The 26,137-nt window shown below is 35.8% G+C and overlaps 1 protein-coding gene across 1 annotated transcript in view; it reads left to right on the top strand.

Annotated features, from left to right (window-relative positions):
- Positions 1–25,881, top strand: part of LOC137400634 (guanylate-binding protein 4-like) — a 55,665-nt gene extending 29,784 nt beyond the window's left edge. Inside the window, exons 7-12 of the mRNA XM_068086965.1 lie at positions 987–1,128; positions 1,416–1,525; positions 1,839–1,955; positions 2,133–2,284; positions 4,330–4,488; positions 25,541–25,881. Coding sequence (XP_067943066.1) covers positions 987–1,128; positions 1,416–1,525; positions 1,839–1,955; positions 2,133–2,284; positions 4,330–4,488; positions 25,541–25,838 — 978 coding nt within the window. The 3' untranslated portion in view covers positions 25,839–25,881. The remainder of the gene's footprint in view (positions 1–986; positions 1,129–1,415; positions 1,526–1,838; positions 1,956–2,132; positions 2,285–4,329; positions 4,489–25,540) is intronic.
- Positions 25,882–26,137: the final 256 nt, after the last annotated feature.

Below are 26,137 nucleotides of genomic sequence, written 5' to 3'. Positions count from 1 at the left end.
CAGATTGTCCAATAATGGTGACTTGCTTTCGTTGAGAAAGAAAGTTTTCCACCCATTTAATAGAATTTGAACTAAACTTTAGCTGTTTCAGCTTATATAAAAGAGTTTGGTGATCAAGGGTATCAAAGGCTTTACTAAAATCAAGATAGACTCCAAGTACGGATTTCCCATCATTAAATGCTTTTAAAATTTGATTTGTGAATTGAGTAAAAGCTAGTGTAGCGTTTTTATTTTTCCGAAATCCAAACTGGTTTTCATGAATCAAATTATTACTTTCTAAATATTGCATTATTTGTGTGTTCACAATCTTTTCCAGTATTTTGCTTATTACAGGCAGTATTGAAATAGGCCGATAATTTGAACAAAGCTTTACTGAGCCTTTTTTAAATAAAGGTTTTACTTTAGCTATTTTAAGAGCTTTTGGGATTTGGCCACTTTCTAAAGATTCATTAATTAATTTCGTCAAAGGATTGCAAATGGAGGAACAAGCAAGCTTTAATAACTTTGCTGGAATATTATCTAAGCCGGTAGCTTTTTTTATATTTAAATCTTGCAAATATGCTTTCACCTCGGTGCTATCAACTTTTTTAATTTGAAACTCTGGACTTGACAGATTACTGTGCAATAGTATTTTTTCTTCTTGAAAAGTATTACCAAACGCTTTAGCTAAGTTGGGTTCAACATTTACAAAATAACTGTTGAAATGGTCGGCTTTTAATTAAACGTTACACGATCTATCCACTATGCACCACATAGAAAGACCAATTTATGTTTTTGGTTAATTATTTTGCAGGAATACTAATTTTAGCAGTTTGTTTTACTAGCGCCTTGAAGAACCAAAGAGATGCACATGTACATGTACATATGTTTTAAGAACTGAGACACAGATAATGAAAACTTACATCTGAATTATCAGTGTTTAGATGTTTTAAAGCAACTTGCAGTTAGAGTAAACTTCTTGCTGTCATTCATTCTGTTATTTACAGCTAGAAGAAACAGATTCACCTTCTGCTAAAGACGATTTGAGGGGAATAAAGAAGGCTTTTCGTGTTTTTAATGTTGAAACTCTTCCTTTTCCTGGAAAAAAAGTAAATCGCTCATCTGAGACGGCAGGTCTCCAGCTTGGTCGTAAGTTTGAGAGTTGCAAGTACAAAATGTGAAAAGTTCTTACAAGAAAAATCCTTGCATAAACAGAAGTTTTTGAAAACAGGAATCATTACCTTGATTTGAAGGTTTTAACCTCTGGATATTATAATGTGAGTGCCAGAACAAAAAACTTTGAATTGGTGCTTGCAACCTAAATGCTAGAAACATGCTTATCCTGTTATTGTCATGGGTAGATATTGCTCAGAGTAATTTAGCATACAATATGCATTGTGTATGCTGTATTTATATCATGGGAATTCTTTTAACAGATGTGACAGAAGAGTTTTTGGAAGAGGCTTCGAAGTTTTTCAATAAGTTGCTTTTTGTTATGTCATCTGATGCAAACCTTACTAGCAGTGACCTGCGTCAGAAGTTTATGGTAAGAAAAAGTAATTTTCATCTATTTAATCAGATAAAATTTATTTGCTATCATTATGACTAAACTAATCTTCAAGGAGTTTAGATTGAACTTTATTTGAAGGTTTTTATGGTGAGGAGTTGCAGTAATGGCTGTTTTACTGCTGTATTCTGGGTAAATATTTTCAAGTCTTTGAAGTGCCGGGTTGCTTTAAACAATATCTAATGGTCACTTTGGTAAAATCAAGCAGATTATTTATTATGATTTTAGCTATGTTAAAACCTTGCATATTCTTCTGAACACATTTTGTCTACAAAAATATTTTTACTTGCAGTTTCTCTCTCAGAGGTCTGTGGGGAAGATCACAACAGCAAGGCAAGCATATGAAGAATCCTTAATCAAAACCATTTGTGAGCAATTGCTCAAAGAGTTCAATGAAAGTTCTGTCGAGGTAAATAAATTTTATTGGTTTTTTTCTATATATTTTTTGAATCGAACATGAAAAATTAACTGTTTATAAATGGGTTTTTTCTCTTGGGAAGTTTTTCCATAAGCGAGAATTTATTGTTTGATTCAAGATACATTATCTGATGTTAGCAATAAACAACTTTTACAATATTTCTTAAAGCAAAAGAAAATACTAGAAGAAGAAGCAAAGGCAGGTTTCTTTCATACCTGGCCACAAATAAAGAAAAATTTTGACTTACTTCTCGAAACGGTGATAGCGAAATATGATCATCACCCAAGAGTCGCAAATTGTGAAAACCAGTATATAGTGGCGTAAGTACTTACACCTGCATTTTTTAGCAAAACCAGAATATTGTGGTGCGGATACTTACCTTGCTCTTTTTTGGATTATCTAAGATCCAGCCGTATTCTCATTTATATTAACTACAGTGCAATTCTGCATAGAAGCCATGGTTCCTTTACTTTTTTTCCTTAAAGCTGTAATGTGGCCCCAGAAATGGTTGTACTTTATAACATGTCAGAAGAGGGTTAACCTTAAAAGGAGAGGTAACCATCAATACTAACCTCCGGCGAATATTTGGGCCTTTCTTTCAGATATAAGCCTTATTCTTGCATAAGAATAAACAAAGTCAGTATAGTCACCCTAAGGATACGATTTTATTCCATTCTTGGGTTGGGATCACATGGCAAAAAAATTGCATGAATGAATATAGAAACTAAAGTAATTATATAATGCAAACATCTCATGATTAATCTCACCACAATTTTACACAAGTAGTGTACATATTATAAATTAGTAACAATATATATCTAAACCCTAGTAACTATAGTCACTTACAGTGACTTTATTTTGTGTGTATATTTATTGGTTATGATCTGCATTACAGTGTAATGAAGCAATGTGCTATGTGCAGCACATACCGTACATAATTCTTACCTTCAAGACAGACATACGTAAAACATAAACTTTGAATTCACTTTAAATAAATTTAGCTAACTAAACACACACTTAAAGCTAAGTTTTAGTATGTATTTTTAACTAATTTACTGATTTTTAAGTTTTCATCTCTAAAATTTTATTCCTATAAGTTTCTGGATTAGTTTTCAATATCATTTTAGAAAATCTCATTAAAACGTTTTCCAACCTAATTTGGCAAAAAAACCCAAATCAATTTTTTGACTGTTTTCATAATAAAGTGAATTTTGTTGGCAGGTTAAAAAAAGTTGTCTGATCACTGCTACTCTGTTTAATTAGATCGTAACTCCAACTTTGCTACTGGTTTTAAAAGACAAATATTGCCATTTTACACCAGAGAAGTGCTGAACTGAGAGAAATTGGTCGTCATTTCTCTTTCAGGTGTTGTAAAAATATTTCCAGTGCACAGCGTTTTAGCGTCTTTGTTATTTGCACATATGTAATAAGCATACCGACTGCCAAATGTGAACTGCAGCGAAAATTTTATTGAATTTGTATTGCGAAATAAGATTTGTATGGTGAGGTGAAAAAATCATGTTCCACTTTGCAAGGTGGAAAAATTGTATAACAGGGTAATCATATTCTCACGATGCACTGTATTTATTTATTAAATCTTTCAACAACAAATAGTTTAGTTTATAGCCTTCATTTTCCCTGTTAAAAATTTTATCACTCATCTGTTTTCGAATTTGTTTTTACTATAACTTATATGGAATAACATTGAACTGAGATAGCTAAGCCTAAACACATAGTTAGAGCTAAGTTTCAGTATGTCTTTTACTAAACTTCAACCTTGTTTTGGGGTAACATTTAATCTCTATTTGTTTTCTAATTCCTTTTTACTATAACTTATAACGAATAACGCTGAGCTGAGATAACGAGCATCTTATATCTCTATCACGCATGGTGGAAGCAATTTTGGCGCATAGTATATCAAAATTTTGCCGACTGCCGAAACCGACTGCCAAATTTTAATTTCAAGAAAAACTTTTGTTGGTGACATATGACGAAAAACAAATTTACCATAGTATGTGGCATGAGGACAAAAAAGCATTGTGTTTTATAAAATAGGCCAAAAAAGATTTAATTGAGGCATCACAGCTTGTGAGCTCAATGTATTAAGTATTAATTTGATGTGTCTACTCGCCAAAGGGTGTACAATGTATGGTAAGAGCAATGATAATGATATGAACAGATTAGCTTTGTGTTAAAGTGTACATATATGTTAACTTGCGATTACAATCTCCGTATGTTCAAATCCATTAGAACACAAACTTTTAATTACAAAATTTTAATAGCTATAGCTATATACATACATAAACACAAATGTTGGGAATTATATACCTAGGTTGCATGATACAATCTTTCATTGCTCTTTTAGAGATTACCGCAACCATATCAAGGAAATGTACAAAGTGATTGTGACAAACATGCAGTTTGAATATGCGCTGCGACAAGCGGAGGAAAAGATGAAAGAAAAGGAGCTTCTGGTTGAAAAGTCTGAGCGTAAATGGAAAGAGACTAAAGACATGGCAGAAAGGTTTGCTATAGTGTGTTAGAATGTTTAAGAACCTATCTTAAGCAGAAATACAAAAAGTCTAGCAACAGAAGGCTTCTCATCCTCATGGTATGATGAATTTCAGTTTGAGAGTTCTCTGCTCTGACAGAGTGGTAAATCTTTTATAAGCATAATGAGAATCATTATATATGAGTACTATATACCAATAATCTATCTATATATTGTATATTTATATATCTATCTATATGTATCTAATTCTTATATATGTAGTTTTTATATTATTATATGTAATGTTTATAAACAAATATGTATATATTATTATATGTAATGCTTATATACAAATACGTATTTATAGATTTGTATATACATGTTTAATTATTTGTACAAATATAATTGTATGTATATATAAATATATTTGTACTAGGTGTACAAGCCGGCGTTGCCCGGGTAATAAAAAAGTCGGTAGACAGAAAATTCAGTTGTATTTAACATATATAAAAACGTTTGTCATTCTAACTTTCGAGGTACATAGCTTGACCAAAGTGTTAGTTGAAATAATTTATTACAAATTAAAAAACAACTGTAAAGGTTTTCAAACTTTGTCAAACAACTGTAACTTTCAATCGTCATAGAAAATCGTTTTGCGCAGGTCAAATAAATTAAAAAAGATAAAACAACCATAAAGATGTTTACATGTAAATGTGAAATTACTAGCAAGCACGTAATAGCTAAATAAGGTTCGTTAATACAATTAATTTCAACTGAGAAAACCAAAAAGAAATTGTGTATTTGTTGAATTAATAACAATTCTTGCATAGAAGTGTGAATAAAAAGGGTTATATACACTATCTAAGCTATCCATCAAAAAGGTTTGATGGATAGCTTCTGTTCTACCAGAAGCTATCTATCAAAACTTTGAATACGACGATACTGGTACAAATGAAAAAATTAGATATCATACCGTCTTTGTCTGACCAAACGGAGAAAGAATGTCAGGGCTCTTCCTATAATTGGCCGCGCGAAAAAAATTGGTCTTGACCCCAAATATAGTACTTGAACCTAACAGAAAAATTTTTTTAACGGAGCTTTGTAACATGTGGGCACAGTGGTAAAAATATTCAGCGTGCGTTATAGCTATAGCTGGAGAAACCCATTTACATATACACATGTACACACTGAGAAATATAAATACACTAGCTGTGCTTCAAGACGTTGCCCAGGTATTAAAAATCAGCTTATACATGTAAATAATGAGCGAAAGTAAGAGTTGCCCACCACTTGCTATAAACCTGGATTTGTATCGCAAAAGCTTTCTTCTCAAACCATCCGATTTGCCAGTTCGATGTATTCCTACATGTACATGTAATTATTTCAGCCACACGAGTTTCTTGGATTCATTAAGCGATATATGTTGCTATATCGGAGCAAATACGCTGCCGCTTTCGAGCCTGACGCTACATGATGGCATTGTGTCATAAAAAGTGGCAGCTCTTAATAGTAAGCTTACTCAAAGTATATGTTAGCAATGTGCCAGGCTAATAGCAAGTGGCAGGCAACACTCATCACTTCTCATCATTTTTAAGCAGATTTTTAATACACGGGCAACACAGCTAGTATAAGTATATATACGGTATATATATATATATACTGTGATATATACTGATATATATATATACATGTATATATATATATATATATATAGATTTATATATATATATATATATATATATACGTATATATATAAATATATAAAAAAAAATTGTTTCCTCTATATATATATATATATACATATATATATATATATATATATATATATACAGTGAAACATGGATAACTCGCACTCAGATATAGCGAACACATAGTTAACTCGACTGGATTTGCTTGGTCCGTTCCCACGCAATGATAAATGGCTCTATATAATTCGAACTCAACACTGTTATAATGAACTGTTTTTTGCCCAACGGCTACCGAAACGGTTGCTATCGCTTTAGAAAATCACTTTATTCCAAGCCATAGAGGTAAACCTCAACTTTTCGTAATTCATAAGCGTCGTTATTACCTCCATCGGCAAAACATTTTTGTCAACGACTTTTCTAAAGGTTTGGTGAAATTTGATTTATCCTGCTTTACGATGAATAGCACGGACTAGCCGGGTCACGCGCGCAAGGATTTTCACCACGCACATACAAAACAAAAACAGCATGTTGCTTTTGTTTTGTATTTGCGTGGCAAAAATCCTTGAGTGCGTGACCCGGCTAGCCCGTGATGAATAGTTTTCCGACGTTGATTCCGAGTTGATTCAACGTCGGAATGTTGAATGTTTAAAACGCCTTAAAGATTGTTGTAATTAAACGTATACGTTGTCTTAGCTAAAAAAAACTATTCATCGTTTGACCTAAACACAGAATACGTGTGTACATTCAATAAGTATTCATTCAAAAAGCGTGAGTGATATACAATGTACCGTAAACCTCGTAAAACTTTTAATTGAACTGCCTCGGAGTGTTGCTCTTAACGAATGCCATGTAAAGTAAGGTAATCTTTGCATAAACTTCAAGAAAAATCGGCAAAATTGATCGTGTGTAAAACGCTCAAAAAAAGAAGATGTCTTTTCTTTTGAGCATTTCAGCAACGATCAAGTTTTGCCAATGTCAATCTAAAAAACGTCCTAGCAATAACATCACCTCAAACAACAAACCAATTTCAAGTGATAGAAAAATCTCTATACTTTTTGATAAAAACGTTTTAAGCTTTACATTAGAAGCATTTAATTTGAAACAAGCCATTTGTGCTTTTGATTTATATTATAGTTTGTATATGTACATGTATCAACTAACAAATAAGTAAATACATGGACTTGTGATAGTGCTCTGATAACTTGAACATTCTGATTATTCGAACACTTTTGCTCGGTCCTTTGAAGTTTGAGTTAACCGAGTTTCACTGTATATATATATATATATATATATATATATATATATATATATATAAGCCGAGGTACGTCACAAAGCCATTACCGAATACAAGAAACGCCTTCGGCAGGTCTTACGGAGCCAGCTCAATGCCAAGAACCAAATCATGGCAATAAATACCTATGCATTGCCAGTAATAAGATATCCAGCAGGCATAATAAAGTAGACTGAGGAAGCCTTCAAAGAGACAGATATAGCAACTCGTAAACTGCTGACCATGCATGGAGCACTCCACCCAAAATCTGATACTACTAGATTGTATCTTGATAGGAAATATGGCGGTAGGGGACTCAAAAGTGTACAACAGACAGTGAAAGAGGAGGAGCAAAGCATCAAAGCATATGCAGCCTCCATGGCCATCTCAGATAAGTTGCTAGCTGAATTTCAATCGGCTGCTCTTACAACGGACCTACGCCCTGATGATGAGGAAATTGACTGCCACACGAAACCTCTTCATGGTGCTTACCACCAACAAATATCTAAGGTTGGCGATCTTCACCAGACATATATGTAGCTGAACAAAGGAAACCTAACGGCCAATACAGAGTCGCTAATCATGGCAGCCCAGGAGCAACTGCTCCCAACAAGGCAACTCCAAACGAAAATCTATCACACTAGAGACGATCCTAGATGCAGACTGTGCAAAGATGCACTTGAGACCATCCAACACATCATCAGTGGATGCAGGCAGCTAGCAGGGAACGCATACACTGAGCGGCATAATCATGTCGCAGGTATTGTGTATAGAAGTCCATGTGATGAGTATGGCCTTAATAAACCACAACACTGGTGGGAAGCTCCTGGTAAGGTCAATGAAAATGACCGCGCTAAGATCCTCTGGGACTTCTACATCCAAACTGACAAGCATGTCCTAGCAAACCAACCAGATATAGTGGTGGTAGACAAGGAGAACAAGAGGGCTACTATAATAGATATAGCAGTACCCAATGACTACAATATAGCCAGCAAAGAAAAAGAAAAGGTAGAGAATTATCTCCCTCTTGGAGAAGAAATTGAAAAATGCTGGAATGTAAGAACAACTGTAATCCCCGTAGTTATTGGGGCACTGGGCGCAATAACACCGGCGCATAAAATGTGGCTTGCCCAAATACCAACAACAATCAACTCAGGTGAGTTGCAGAAAAGTGCGCTATTGGGAACAGCTAAGATCTTGAGGCGAGTGCTCAAACTCCCAGGTGTCTGGTAGGAGACCCGAGTTAGAGCAGTATTTACCACCCATACGGGGTATTCGGGGTGAGGAAACAATTTTTTTTTATATATATATATAGGGAAAGTGTTCGAGTTATCAGAGCATTCAAGTTATCAGAGCACTGTCACAAGTTCATGTATTTATTAGTAGATACATGTACATATACAAACTATATATAAACCAAAAGCATGGACGGCTTGTTGCAAATTGAGAGGCTTCCAATGTAAAGCTTAAACATTAGTATATATAACAGTAATAACAATATATATATGTAATATAAATAACAAAAAAAAATATATATATATACACAATATATGTACAGTCAAACTTGGATAACTCACCGTCGGATAGCTTGAACACATGGTTAATTCAAATGAATTTGTTTGGTCCTAAAAATACTACGACTAAGACTAGCCTTTTATGTGCAACAGCAGTGGAATATGGGCGTTTTTTATTGTAAGCCGTGTTAAAATAACAAATAGATGCTATTAAATAACATGCAATAAATTTGCATATTTATAAGTTACGTAATAATAATCTATCAGACGATACAAATATATATTTATGAACAAGTGAAATGAACAAACCATACATTACATGCAGAAACAAAAAATTACATTTCTAAAGCAAAAATATTTCCATTGTCTGCTCGGGTAGCAGCATTCTGATTCTTGCTTTAATTGAACGCCATTTCCATTTGATCGCTACTACAATAGAAGGGTTGAAAAATTAAATGTCACTCTATTTTAAGGCCACTTTGACTATCTTTGATCTTGATAAATCTATAATATCAAGTGATCCAAAGAAAAGTTTCCAAAAAATGGTATTAATAATGAATAATTTACATTATAACAATCAACTCTTTTGTTGTCAAACTCCAAAGATTTTCGCTTTCTTTGGTTAGAACTTTGAAAGCAACATCATAAAAATAATCAACAAATGGTCTCAGGCTAATAGGAGTTCCTTGTTTAACGCGACCCTGATACTTCAAAGTACATGTTCATCACACACACACGCGCACACGCGCACAGGCGCACACGCGCACACGCGCACACCACGCACCACACATACACACAGACATACACACACAGTTTAGGTTATCCGAGTTATACTCGAACAACTTAAACTTCACAGCACCAAGCAAAAGTTTTCGAGTTATCAGAGCGTTTGAGTTATCAGAGCCCTGTCACAAGTGCATGTAGTTATCAACAGATACGTGTACACATACAAACTATATATAAATCGAATGCATAAATTTCTTGTAGCAAGTTAAAGGGCCTCTCATGTAAAGTTTTAAAATTTTTTATCAGAAAGCATAGACACTTTTTATCACTTGAGATTTTTTTGTTGTTTTAGGTGATGTGACTGCCAAAACATTTTCAGATTAAAATTGAAAAAACTTGATCGCTATTAAAACACTCAGAAAATGTTATCTTCTTCTCCGGAGCGTTTTAGTCAAGATAAATTTTGCTTCAAGTTTGTTTGAGTTTACCTCTCTTTCCCTTTTTTTGAAGGGCTATCACAAAGCGGATGTTAGGTGAAATTGGATTTTTTGCAAACCTTTAAAAAAGTCGTGAACGAAAATATTTTGTCAATTATAGTAATAAGGACGCCTGAAAACTACTAAAATTTATAATTATCTCTATGGCCGTGAATGAAGACATTGAAAAGTGATAACAACCGTCTCGGCAGCCGTTGGGCAAAAAACTGTTCAAGTTAACTAAGTTAAGGTCAAGTTATCTAAAGCAATTTATCATTGCGTAGGAACGGACCAAAGAAATCTGTTTGGGTAAACCAAGTGTTCGAGCTATCCGAGGGTAAATTATCTGAGTCGGACTGTATATATATATACATGTATATATATAATATATATATATATATAAATTGGGAAACTAAATAATTTACTTATCTTTCAGCTACTGTCAGTTTCCTGCTGGCGCATTCTTCAGGCTGTAAGCTTCAACTGGGGCAAGATGGTGACTTTTCGGACATTCCTTTATTTTACGTGATTAGTGGGTTTTGTCGCGCTCTGGTTAACTTATTACTAAAATTGCAAAGAAGATAACTCTTTTCTTATTTTGATTGGCGGGTTTGAAAGGAGCCTGTTGCTATGGTGTTCTATTTTGTTTTTGATGTTAGGAATAGTTGAGTAGCTTAATTTCAAGGTATTTTTGTTAAATATTTTATGTAGAGGGTTTATCTTTCGGAAGCACTTGTTGATCAAAGTCAGGAATCTTTTTCCTATGTTAGTTTTTACACTTGAATTAAATGGTGGGTTATACCAGGTTATGGTTCGTTGTCTAGTTTGTCTTTTTCTTTTGTTAGTGGAGTTTGTACTTTTATAAGTAAGTATATGGTTGTATCCACTGTTTGTCAGAGCTGTCTGGTATGGTTGTACGGCCTTGTCAAAAATATGTTTGCTAGAAGAAAGTCTGTTCAGTCTTTTATTAATGTTTAGGGGTAAGTTTTTAATTATGCAAGGGGGGTGGTTGCTCAATCTATGTACATATAAAATGGTGTTGTTAGGTTTGGTGTATGGGCCGTATGAGCCTTTGGTTAAGTCAAGGTTCGCGTCTAAAAAGTTGACGGTTTTCATGTTAGCTTCGATTGTTATTTTCAAATTGTTTGTTTTAAATATATTGCATATCTTCTTTTTCATGATTTCGACATGTTTAGGTGTGTCATTGCATATTGCCAACGACACACCTAAATTCGTTGAAATCATGAAAAAGACGATTTGCAATATATTTAAAGCAAACAATTTGAAAATAACAATCAAAGCTAACACGAAAACCGTCAACTTTTTAGACGCGACCCTTGACTTAACCAAAGGCTCATATGGCCCATACACCAAACCTAACAGCACTATTTTATATGTGCATAGACTGAGCAACCACCCCCATTGCATAGTTAAAAACTTACCCCTAAACATTAATAAAAGACTGAACAGACTTTCTTCTAGCAAAAATATTTTTGACAAGGCCGTACAATCATACCAGACAGCTCTGACAAACAGTGGATACAACCATATACTTACTTATAAAAATACAAACTCCACTAACAAAAGAAAAAGACAAACTAGACAACAAACCATAACCTGGTATAACCCACCATTCAATTCAAGTGTAAAAACTAACATAGGAAAAATATTCCTGACTTTGATCAACAAGTGCTTCCGAAAGATAAACCCTCTACATAAAATATTTAACAAAAATACCTTGAAATCGAGCTACTCAACTATGCCTAACATCAACAACAAAATAGAACACCATAACAACAGGCTCCTTTCAAATCCGCCAACTACCGAAACCAAAAAATGCAACTGTAGAACAAAATCAGACTGTCGGCTTAATCAAAACTGCCTTCAGAAGTAAATAGTCTACCAAGCACAAGTGACAAGACTAAACAGCAACACTGCTGAGACCTACGTCGGGCTTTGTGAAACGGACTTTAAGACTAGATACCACAACCATAAAAGCAGTATAAATAATAGCGCAAAAAGAAATGCTACAGAACTGAGCAAACACATATGGGCACTAAAAGACCGAGACATTAATTTCAAACTTGAGTGGACTATACTAAAACACACCAAATCCTACAGCAACTTAAGGAAAAGGTGCAATTTATGTATTTCTGAAAAACATTACATTATTAAAAAACCTGACATGTCAACACTTAATAAAAGAACAGAAATTGCCTCATCCTGTCCTCATTCTAAGAATTATCTTCTCTACAATTTTAGTAATAAGTTAACCAGAGCGCGACAAAACCCACCAACCACGTAAAATAAAGGGATGTTTGAAAAGTCACCATCTTGCCCCAGTTTAAGCTTACAGCCTGAAGAATGAGCCAGCAGGAAACTGACAATAGCTGAAAGATAAGTAAACTATTTAATTTTCCAAATTATACTGCTCCATCCTATGTTGAGCACTCTGATTTTAGTTCCAAGTAGGATACATTTCAAGGGGGTCCTCCCATGTTTTGTGACGATTCTGATGACCCGACGACAGGGATATTTAAAAAGTGACAGACAAGACGACCATTTATCAATGTAGGTGACGATGATTGCGTAAGTCGGATTACTAAAGGTACGACTACACGTAACAATTTTTTTGTTGGTTCTGAGTTCTGGCCAAAATCACGAAAAGCGCAGAATTAATCGGTCGAAATTCACAGAATTATTTGAGCTGTGCATGCCCGCCGAGTTCGTCGGCGAAACGCTTTTACAGATTGAACAAATTATTAGCAAGCACGACTTTAGTAGTTTTAGCAATTAGTATAGTTCAAGACGTGTATCAGCGACACACAATAAAAGTACGAAAGCAATTTAACACAGAACACACAATGTAACTGTTTAAAATTATGCTATTGTTGGTTAACAAGTATGACTCTAGCAAATTTAAAGACATATGTAGTCCGAGAACGTAATGCCACATGCAAGAAAAATATTACGGAAATTCACCATAGTAAATACGATGCACATGTCTTGATTGCGCTAAAGATGGCAACATTTTCTACCACAAACCTTGCTGCTAAAAAGGAAATATAAATAAAACATAAACAATTTGTAGCTATAGCGTCCAAACAATAAATACATACAATAACACAATTTAAGCAGTTGCGTGGGGTGTACTATGTTGAATTGCACTTATACTTTTATTGTGTGTCATTATAAGTCTCTTGGACTATACTAATTGCAAAAGCTGCTGGAATAGTGCTCGCTAGCACGATTCTAGCTGCGCAGAATAATTCTGTGTGTTTCAATTATTTCGTGATTTTTGTTAGAACCAACGAACAATTTTTTATGTGTAGCCGTACCTTTACTAACTTATTATTTGTCTATAAATCAACACGTTCAACCGAAGCTTTACTAGTTTGTGTTTGAAGCATCTGGCCCAGCATTTATAGACTGCCATATAATTAAAGTAAACAGCAATGAAATGCCACGACATTGACAGCTAATCCGTTTCCAAGTCTGTGACTGACAGTGATTGTGAAAGACAATCTCGGTCTTTTTTCAGTACAAGAAATGTAGCCCTAAAAACCCAAGACGGCTGTCACTATTCGCGGAGTAATCAGCAACACTCCCAAACATCACTAATAAGTTTGTGAAGATCGCTGGTTGAGCCATGCTTTTGGTTAGCAGAAGTTCAAACTGAGCAAGTTTCAGGTTTTTTAACACAACCCAGTGCCACCAGAATGGATATTTGTTATAAATTAACGAATGTGAAAAAAGAGGTTATTTTGGTTACCAACTTATAAAGGTGACAGTGATTTTAAAAGTGACGACAGTGATTTTAAAAGTGACTATTCTGACGACAACTTTGTGTGGTAGGACCCCCTTTCAATATATATATCTACTATATAAACGACAATCGTTGTCTGTGTGTGTGATTGAGTGTCCGCGTCATAGAGTTCCGTACTTTTTGGACTATTACCCGCTACTAGGTATCTTGGGCGCATTAATGGGAATCTCCAGTTTGTACACGCCTCTATTATACATAACCTAACCATCATCGTTTCTACACAAAACGTCATATCCGATTAGCGCGTAGTACTTTACATGCAATTAATATTTACTGCCAACGTGTACCGAGAAGGTCGCGTAAACATTTGTTTCTTGCGGCCACTGGAAAAACGCAATTCTCACCTACCAAATTTTCATATTGAAAAGGTAAGTGCGTTTTATTCAATGTTGTATTGTCAATGAATTGCCACACTTTCAATACATAACCCTTTCACTTGCGTCCATGTACAAATTTAGCTATCGGCCTACTGCCAGCCATTTTGCCGATATTGCTTTGTGATATCTTTTCAATTTCAAACTCCATCTAGAACATTGGTTTTGGTTATATATCTCATTTTGCCAACACGTTAACAAGCACTGCTATTCAATAAATTAATTGTGTCTATATTTGTGCATTGATAAAGCGATGTGAAGCTACAAAGCAAAACGATCCTTTACAATGTTCTTCATTCTTACAAAACCATTACTTTCATCGCCATCAGAGTCAGTGCTGTTATTTAACCACTTCAGGTACAATTGCATAATCCAAATTCGCGTTCAGGTACAATTGAATCATGATGCTCTACAGATCATGACATGGGTCAACAGAATGTCATTTGAACCGTTGAAGCACTCACATTTTTACATAGAACATCTATACTTTTTGGAAAGCAGAGAAAATTCTGTATCTGATCGTATTATCTTTATTTCAAAAATTAAAAATAATAGATATTGAAAGTTGCATGAAATAGCGGGTTTATTAAAATTTGTGTTCTACAAACATATTTGACTAATAAGGGTAGCATGAAAGTGTATAAAAGTATATATAATAACAAACAATTAAAACATTATACTGTGTATACAGTGCAATCTACGGTCTCTTCCATAGCTGTTAACTTATCTTCGTCACCACTCTACTGAAAGTCTGCCATTTCTATTGCTGAATTGAAGCCTATACGCATCAACTACTGCGCATTGTTACTAACTGATCGCGATGTTGAACTTTGAACGCAAATTACTCGAAATTATTTCATTTGACCATAGCTGTTTGACCAGACATGTTTGCAGGCATTGGACTGGTTAAACAGCTATGGTCATGTCTGAAGGTCATGCTTAGCTTTGTAGATATAGCGTAACTGTAAGAAGCCTCTAAATATAGAAGGATGAGAAATGCAACTACGCAAAGCCTAAAAACTGGCTGATGAACTCGAGAAGAATATACTCAAGCCGCTATAGCGGCGCATGTATCCGAAGGGGTTTAGTTGGAAATTCTCAAACAATGATTTAAAATTAAATTTTAGGCTAATTTTATAGAGTAATCTTTGGAAAACACTGGCACTTTATACAAGTCTTAAAGATCGTTGGTTATGTTATCAACGAATAATAAAATTCAGTTACTAGCAATTGCTGGGGAAGTCACGAAAATTTGTCTATGGCGGTCGACCATAGAAAATGCATCAGTGAGTCTACTTCAGTGAAAGGGTTGAAAACGTTGGATTTGCCCCTGTTTGTGATAATAAACATGTTCATTTCCTTCCGCATCTGAGTTACTTTTACTTTTTTTTCAGCTACGAGTACTACAGAACTACAGTTACTACAGAACATGCACCGGCACTCCGAGCCTGGCGATAGGCGACGGTGAGAAGAAAGCGAGCAGCGTATATTACAAAAAAGCACACCATCTCATTTAATTTTAGAAATGCTTGAAGCAGTACAATGCCTTCTAAAAAGCCTACTGCCCAAACACAAAAACAGATTGATTCCTGTAGAGAAAGAGACTGAATTCGCAAAGCAGCAGCTAGACGAGCAGAAACTGCAGAGCAAAGACAGCTACATCCACAACAAAACAGAACTGCTACTGCAGCTGATAGAAGTGCAGAAACTGCAGAGCAAACACAGCTACGCCTACAATGAAACAGAATAGCTATTGCATCTGCGAGATGTGCAGAAACTGATCTGACTGCATACACATATGCAGTTTGATGTGCAGAAACTGCACATCAAACACAGGTACGCCTACAACAAAACAAAATAGCAGTTGCTAGAAGAGCAGAAACCGCTGAACAAACACAGGTACATCGAGAGCAGGCCAGAATAGATGCTGCAGCCGCTAGAAGTGCAGAAACTACTGAACCGACCCCAGCAGTTACTCAAACTACTCAGAGCAGCCGCTACATCGGTCAGATGTGCAGAAACCTCCGAGCAGATGCAGGGGCCACAAGAACATGATGCACTAGCTACAACAGCTGCTCGGCGAGCTGAATTTTCACAGCAGTTGAAACGGCGACAACAGCGAGATGCACTAACTACAGCAGCTGCTACCAGGCGCCGTGTAAGGACAGAAAACTTCGCACTTGACTAAAGTCCTGCAACACAGTATAGGGCCGAATTTTTTTATGGGATGAATATCCAAAAATGCTCCAGATGTAATGCCGTACGTTGGAAAGGCAAGAGGCCACATATGTAGTTTATATAGTAGATTTTATTGATAATAAATTTTATCAACAACCGCATTACTGTTGCACAGTTTGTATATACCATGTCAAAACACAGGCTATAGATGAAGAACTGGTGAGTCATGATTAGTGTTTCAAGCATGTAGAAGTCTCAATTCAACAAATGCTGGCGATAGCTTAGCAGTGCAATAGCAAAATATTTTCTAGAATTTCTTAAAATATGTAAAACTTTTCAATACTGCCAGTTAGAAGAATTTCATTTTGCCTAGCAATGTCAAATTCATTATGAGTTCTGTGTACAAAATTAGGACAATTCCGATTTGAGTGGTTGGAGAAAAACACATTGCATATTTCCATTGGTCTCTCCAACATTATTGACATGAGCAACTGCGTATGTGTATGCAGTCAGATCAGCACAAAAGTTTCAGTTGGTTGCATATTTGGAGGTGTTTTATAGTATGAAAAACAACTCTCAATAAAACTATTGCTTTACGTAAATCTGTCCCCGAACACGGGTGATGCAGCTAGTATATATATATAAACATATATATTTTTATATATATATATATATATATATATACAGTGAAACTCGGATAACTCGCCCTCGGCGAGTTATGTGATTTTCAAATAACTCACATAATCACATAATCACATGTGTTATATGTGATTCGCCAATACACCTCACTCAGGTATACAGCAAGGACATCGGAATGACCTTCGGTATTGAGAAACGTGGAAGGCTAATTCTTATGAAAGACCAGTCTATGTTCACAGATGGCCTAAGAATGCCAAATGGTACCATCGAAGATAAAAAAAGAAAGGTACAAGTACTTGGGGATTATGCAAAGCAACATCAACCACGAAGCCGATGTATGTCGCAAAGCCATTACCGAATACAAGAAACGTCTTCTGCAGGACCTATGGAGCCAGCTCAATGCCAAGAACCAAATCATAGCAATAAATACCTATGCACTGCCAGTAATAAGATATCCAGCAGGCATAATGAAGTGGATTGAGGAAGCCATCAAGGAAACAGATATAGCAACTCGTAAACTGCTGACCATGCATGGAGCACTCCACCCAAAATCTGATACTACTAGATTGTATCTTGATAGGAAAGATGGCGGTAGGGGACTCAAAAGTGTACAGCAGACAGTGAAAGAGGAGGAGCAAAACATCAAAGCATTTGCAGCCTCCATGGCCATCTCAGATAAGTTGCTAGCTGAATTTCACTCGGCTGCTCTTACAACGGACCTACGCCCTGATGATGAGGAAGTTGACTGGCACACGAAACCTCTTCATGGTGCTTACCACCAACAAATATCTAAGGTTAGCGATCTTCACCAGACATATATGTGGCTGAACAAAGGAAACCTAACGGCCGATACAGAGTTGCTAATCATGGCAGCCCAGGAGCAACTGCTCCCAACAAGGCAACTCCAAACGAAAATCTATCACACTAGAGACGATCCTAGATGCAGACTGTGCAAAGATGCACCTGAGACCATCCAACACATCATCAGTGGATGCAAGCAGCTAGCAGGGAACGCATACACTGAGCGGCATAGTCATGTCGCAGGTATTGTGTATAGAAGTCCATGTGATGAGTATGGCCTTAATAAACCACAATACTGGTGAGAAGCTCCTGGTAAGGTAAATGAAAATGACCGCGCTAAGATCCTCTGGGACTTCTACATCCAAACTGACAAGCATGTCCTAGCAAACCAACCAGATATAGTGGTGGTAGACAAGGAGAACAAGAGGGCTACTATAATAAATATAGCAGTACCCAATGACTACAATATAGCCAGCAAAGAAAAAGAAAAGGTAGAGAAATATCTCCCTCTTGGAGAAGAAATTGAAAAATGCTGGAATGTAAGAACAACAGTAATCCCAGTAGTCATTGGGGCACTGGGCGCAATAACACCGGCGTATAAAATGTGGCTTGCCCAAATACCAGCAACAATCTACTCAGGTGAGTTGCAAAAAAGTGCGCTATTGGGAACAGCTAAGATCTTGAGGCGACTGCTCAAACTCCCAGGTCTCTGGTAGGAGACCCGAGTTAGAGCAGAATTTACCACCCATACGGGGTATCCGGGGTGAGGAAACAATTATATATATATATATATATATGTATATATATATATATATATATATATATATATATATTAGAGCTGCACAACGATTATAAAAATTAATCGCGATTAATAACTGGTATAGACCAGTTAATCTTTGAGTAATCTTAGAATTAATCTAGTAAAAACCTGCATATTCAAGAACAAATAATACGGGTACATATAAATTAATTATATTTTAGACAATTGTTAGCAGGAGTACATGTTATGTACAACGTACATATAATAAGTTACGATGTAATAATTATTATAAGTATGAAAATAGTCTATGAAAGTCTATAATTAAGTCAGCCAAGAGTTGAGGCAGCACAGTTTATTGACATTATCCGAATAAAGAGATACCCTCTTCCTACGTACAATATTGCCAGCTTTAGAGAATAGCCACTCGCAGGGGACAGTAGTAGTAAATATTGTCTGCGACAGCTGGTGATGATTTCTGCACGATAGGATGAGAATTAGTTACATTATCATTTAATGATGATGTGCTGTGGTAGTAGGAAAATTCTTTCTGGCATGTAGTGCACTTCGCTTTCTTGTTTACACTTCCAACAACGTACGGAAAGGCGCTAGCTAGTATGGAAGACATTTTTTCTGCTTTCATGTTCCAATAAAGTGTCAATCTTATGTCACTTATATTCTAAAGCTGTAATATGATTGTGATCTTTTGAAATATGAAAATACATGTGGAATTTACTTTAAAAAAATCTTTCTAAAATAAACAAAAAATAGACTGTGAGATACATGTATTAAATAATACTGACATCGCTTTTCTTTCTATTACCTAGAAACATGTTGAACGGTTAAACTACTTGGCTGCTTACGGCTGGATCGGCGCGGTGCCTGTGCATTGTATAAACAAGTTTAATGTTAGCACTCACTTTGTGGTTTCATAGTTGAGTGCAAAATAATTGCGGTTGTACATAATTGATAAAAAATTGCTGCTTGTCATAATACTTAATTGTTAGTAAATTAAATGATGGTAACCTGCTATGTTAGTGCTATATATTGAACAATACAAAGGCACCACATCATGATCACCACCTCGGTTGTATTTCAATTGAAGAATAATTGGCTCAACTCAGTTAATCGTGTATTTGTAATGACCGCGTTAATCGTTTAATTAACGCGATCATTGTGCAGCTCTAATATATATATATATATATATATATATATATATATATATATATATATATATATATATAGATATGTATATATATATATATATATATACATGACATACATGCAGTATAGGACAGATGCGCAGTTGGTTTAAGGTATCTGGATGGTGGCCATTAGGTCCTAGGTTGAAATCTCATAAACCGCACCCTTCTGGCGATCCTTGAACAAGACCATTGCTTATATAACATTTAAAACCTCTATGATAATTGCAATAGCCAGAGCCATGCCGGCCCGGACATCGCCCGATCAAACAAGGTCTGCGCTGCCTGCAGATGAACCAGGTTAAGGTAGTGAAAATTTGCTACTGTTTCAAAACGTATGAAATGGACTCGGACTGATAACACGAACCTCATGCAGTGCTAGTTTATAAATGAACTTCAAAAGTCGGGCTATATGAAAAGGATGGTCAACTGCAGATAAACATGCACCCTAATTGCTTCTTACCTCTAAACAACTTGCAGCTCAGATAAGTGACATAATCAAGCGGCTGCTCAAATTGAAACGAGGTAGATGAAATTGAGCAACAGTTCACCCAAGTAACCTTGATCAATGATGACTGCATATTAACACACACACCCACACCTTGAGCTAGCACATACACCATCTTGGTTTGACTCCTGGATTAAAAGAAATACATGCATTTTGACCTTGACCAAGGGTGTAAAAACTTGCGGATGATATCATCAACAAGATACCATTTGCTAATGATTATGGGAGCAGGGTATCGCTACGGAAAGTTATCAAGCCATACCTAAAAACCCGTTGGAAGACATTAACTTGGCGCTGGATTCGATCTCAATGGGATTGACCAGCAAAACTAATGCCCTAATCTACAGTGTAACAACCGTCGTATTAGACGATTTGGGTATTAAGCCACTGTCAACAAGGCTTCAAGCTATTCCGTCTTGGCAGAGGAGGTTGCAAAATAAGATCAATGACTTGCGCAAAAAAGCTAGTAGGCTCAATGAGAGATCTAACCACAGTTTGGAGCATCCAAAAAGGGAAGCCACAATGGAAGATCTAGAATTTGCCAAACAGCAGCTAGTAACATTTTTGGCATGACTGAAGCGGTACAGTACACCAAACAGCAGAATAATACAAGAATGAACAAAATGTTCACCAATAATTCATCAAAAGAGTGTATTTCCAGTACAAAGGTGATATAAGGAGGCCGATGCGAGATCCTCCCAAATCCAGCACCTCAAAGTTCTGGAAAGACATCTGGGAAAAAAGAGGCTTTTCATAACACCACTGCAAAGTGGTCAAAGAAGCTCCAAAAGAGCTCTTAACACACTGTGGCTCAGCAGGGACTCACCATCAGCAAAGTTGACATCAAGTGCAGAGTGCAGCATATGAAGAACTAGGCAGCACTTGGACCTGACATGATTCAAGACTTCTGGTTGAAGTAATTGACATCACTTCACACTACAATGGCAAAGCAAATGAAATGCCTAATAGAATAAGGTGACCATCCAGAATGGCTGACCATAGGACGAACTGTACTTCTTAGGAAAGACCCACCTCAATGACCGATTCTCAAGAACTATTGACCATTAACATGCTTGCCTACCATCTGAAAACTAATCTCGGGAATAGTTGCACACAAACTGGAAGAGCACATGAGTTACTATTTGACCAGTTCTCAGAAAGTGATTGGATGAAACACTTGAGAAGCCAAACATCAGTTACTGGCAGAACAGACGGTCTGTCAAGACAGCAGGAGAAGGCATACCAATCTCGCCATGGCTTGGATTGACTACAAAAAAGGCCTATGACTCAATTCCCTATAGTTGGATACTTGAGTGCCTAAGGTTGTACAATGTTTACCTGACCCGACCCTTGTGATGTTGATCAAGATGTCAATGACCAAATGGAAGACGGAACTGGAGGCTAATGGCAAAAAGCTGGCGAGTGTAAAAATTAAGCGAGCCATTTATCAAGGTGACTCCTTATCACTGCTTCTTTTCTGCATATGCCTAAACCCTCTAAATAATATTTTGGAGAAGACTCAATATGGGTACCAGCTTGAGAGGGGCACCAAAATAAACCACCACTTCTACATGGATGACATCAAGCTCTATGGTAAGAAGGACAGAAGCACTGATTCGCCAATACACCTTACTCTGGTATACAGCAAGGATATCGGAATGACCTTCGGTATTAAGAAATGTGGAAGGCTAATTCTCAAGAAAGGCCATTCTATGCTCACAAATGGCCTAAGAATGCCAAATGGTACTATCAAAGATATAGAAAAAGGGTACAAGTATTTAGGGACTATGCACAGCAACATCAACCACGAAGTCGAAGTACGTCACAAAGCCATTACCAAATGCAAGAAACGCATTCGGCAGGTCCTACGAAGCAAGCTCAATGCCAGAAATCATGTCATGGCAATTAATAAAATAAAATAAAATATCCATCATACTAAAAACGGTCTTAGATGCAGACAGAGCAAAGATACACTTGATACCATCCAACACATCATCAGTGGATGCAAGCATTTTGCCAGAAACGCATACCCTGATGGCATAATCATGTTGCAGGTGGTGTGTGAAAATGTAAGTGATGAGTATGGCCTTAATAAACCCCAGCACTGGTGAGAGTCTCCTGGTAAGGTGAATGAGATTGACCACGCTAAGATCCTCTGGGACTTCAACATTCGGACTGACAAGCTTGTCCTAGCAAACCAACCATATATAGTGGTGGTGGACAAGGAGAACAAGAGGGCTACTATATTAGATATAGCAGTACCCAATGACTACAATATAGCAAGCAAAGAAAAAGAAAAGGTAGAGAATTATCTGCCTCCTGGAGAAAAGATGAAAAGATGCTGGGATGTCAAAACAACTGTAATTCCAGTAGTCAACTGGGTACTGGACACAATAAAACCTGCATATGAAATGTGGCTTGCCCAGATACCGGCAGCAATCAAAGAAAAAAGAAAAAGTGTGCTATTGGGAACAGCTAAAACTTTGAGGCCAGTGCTCAAACTCCCAGGTCTCTGGTAGGCGACCCAAGTTAGGGCAGAAATTACCACCCATATGGGTTAACCGGAGGAAGGAAACAATTTTTTACATGCTACTTGTAGATGAATGCCCGGCATTGCCCGGTAACACATAAAAGTCTTTGGGCCAAAAATTGATTTCTATTTAACATATAAAAAACTTACCATTTTAAATTTAAGCTTCATATCATGGGTAAAGTGTTTTTGTGCAGTTCAAATTAATTAGGAGAAATAATAAAACAACTGTAAAGGTTTTCTAGCTTTTTTTACACAACTGTAACTTGTGAACTTTATATCATGAAAAAAGTGTTTTGTTGAAATAAATTAGGAAGTAAAATAAAACTGTAAAAGCGTTTAAATGTAAATGTGAAATCATTAGCAAGTAATGGTCAAATATACTCTATCAAAAAATTATTTGTCTATGGTTGTATGATTGAAGGTGAAAATTGTAAGGTGAAAATATTGTATAGACAATAGACGTAAAGAGTGGTATAGAAACCCATAGTAATTATCTACTGCAATCACTGCCTGGTAAAAATTATCAAAATCATTATCATTTCAAATAGTAACAAAACAATATTTTAAGTTTAGTAACTATAATTAGCTACAATAACTTTAGTGCATTTCGTTGTTATGATCTGCAAGAAAATGTAACATTACAATGTACTATGTGACGAGTTTTTATTTTCAAAACAGATGTGTAACATAAAAATCTGTCTCTAATGAATTCAGTTTACTAAAAACATCCTTGAATGATGTTTTAGTATGCATTTTAGCAAACCTATTTATAAACAAAAAATTTTTTGTTTATAAGTTTGCCATTTTATGAACAAATTTTTGCCATAACTGATGAAGCTCAACTGAGATACAATTGTTAAATGGTAATTGTGAGAGGAATAATTGTTGATATTGTTTTGGGGATATCAGATTAGTAATAGTATGGCGATGACAAAAATACATCCTGTTTCATAGAGATATTATTACAGTTCATTGAGTTTTTATTTATATGTCATTTGAAGTGTTAAGTTGGGAAAAGGGTGTATACAGTATATAGTAAAATATATCGATTCGTAAGAACCTTCGTAGATTGTGGTAAGATAATAATTAGTTTGCAAATTTGCCAGTGCAATTTTCATGATTTCAAATCCAAGGCGATGCGAGCTTTTCTTTCCAAGATTTTAATAGTTATAGCTGCACACCGAAGTATCAAGTCATAGAAGAACAAAAGGAAAGACATAAAAATTTTAAAATTTATATAGATATATATATATAAATTTTTAATAGATGCATATATATAAATATATATATATTTACACCTATATACATTTAAACAAACATATATATATATACATGTATATACTCATGGTACAGACAGCACTGTTTCGGCTATTGAAGCCTCATCAGTGCAGCTCAGAGCTTAGGCCAGGGACACAAATCCCATTACCAATGAGAGTTGACTTCCTGCCATGAAACAACCAGGTTGTCTCACAGACTTTAAGAAAGTCAATGTACTAGCACCAGAGTGCTCAAATCACAAAAGTGATGAGCTTTGCACTAAGGCTAATAGTGCCGCACCTCTCACAGAGTGCTCAATCAAACCGAAGTGAGGGAGCCTATACTCATGCTACAGACAGTACTGTTTCGGCTATTGAAGCCTCATCAGTGCAGCTCAGAGCTTAGGCCAGGGTCACAAATCCCATTACCAATGAGAGTTGACTTCCTGCCATGAAACAACTAGGTTGCCTCACAGACTTTAAGAAAGTCAATGTGCTGGCACCAGAGTGCTCAAATCACAAAAGCGATGAGCTTTGCACATCGCTTTTGTGATTTGAGTACATGTATATATATATAAATATATGTGCATGCAAATATATATATATGTATACGAAGAGTGTGTGTTGTGTCATGAATATTTATATTTGTAAAACTATGTAAACAATATGTTGTATAATAATATATGTAAATATCTTTTGACTACTACTGTAAAGTTAATCTGAGATACATGGTGTGGTGCTGTAAAGGAATTTTCAGGCTTCCTTTACGTACAGCTGCCCATACAATAGTTAAAATGTAATTTTTGCTGATTATAGCAAGCGGAACTTTGAAAGGTCTTCACTGATGTATTTCATTTTACTTCATCATAAGCATGGTTCCTCAAAACTAAAGTTGCATTATTTAACACTTTCCAAGTGTGCTCTTTAAGGAACAGAATGCAAAAACAAATAAATGACCAAACAAAAATAAAAAAATAAAACTTGCCTACTAGTTTCCTCAAATCAGATTACTATTCAAAAGCAAAACATGAATATTCTCTATTAAGGCTCACTATAAACCGGGCAGCAAGTTGTCTGCCAACAGAAGTGTTGCCTCTCATGCAATGAGAATGACGATGTGGGCAAACTACATCTGTAGTTTAGCTAGCTTATACTTAACATACGATATTAAGACTATATTATCGTAATTTCACTACCCTGCTTATTTGGTTATTTTATAAACACTCCATTTTTAACGTAGCAGCTGCAATAGTGTCACTGTTTGCTACATAACATAAAAATAATCCAAAATTCTGTTTTCGGATGAATCCTTGAGTAGCTAAATTTTTTGCTTTTAGAGCAACAGCAGAGAAAAACAATCTGACAAGCCAGCTAAGTGCTTTACAAAAGACCCTTGAAGTGCAAAAAAAAGTTTCAGCAGACTTTGCGCAACACCAAAAACTTCAGGGAGAGCTGGACAGGGTAAAGCTACAACTTGAAGAGGCCGAAGTATCTGCTATTCTTGCAGATAAAGCCAAAAACGACGCACATGGCAAGTTGATTGAGGAAAGAGTTGCTAAAGAGAAAGCTGAACAGCGTACAGAAGAAATTAAAAAACAACTTGAAGAGGAAAGAGCGAAGTGTACTATACTGTAAAGACTGGCGTTATTACATATAGCGAGAACATATACTGCACACATACGTTATTACATATAGCACAAGAGCATATGCTGCACACATACGTTATTACATATAGCACAAGAACATATGCTGCACACATACGTTTACATAAGTTTCACAACGATTTCATGACGAAAAGTAATAAGCAAAATAACAGTTTTGTTTGAGTAAATTTTTCAAGGCTAATTTATGCTAGATATTGGTAAGCCTTCATGATTCAATCAAATGAACTATTGCCAAACTGTATTATGTCTTATCTTGTCAATTAAAAAAAT

The sequence above is a fragment of the Watersipora subatra genome, chromosome 7 (assembly GCF_963576615.1).
Source record: "Watersipora subatra chromosome 7, tzWatSuba1.1, whole genome shotgun sequence".
Taxonomy (NCBI): domain Eukaryota; kingdom Metazoa; phylum Bryozoa; class Gymnolaemata; order Cheilostomatida; family Watersiporidae; genus Watersipora; species Watersipora subatra.
This window is presented reverse-complemented; position numbering and strand designations above follow the sequence as displayed.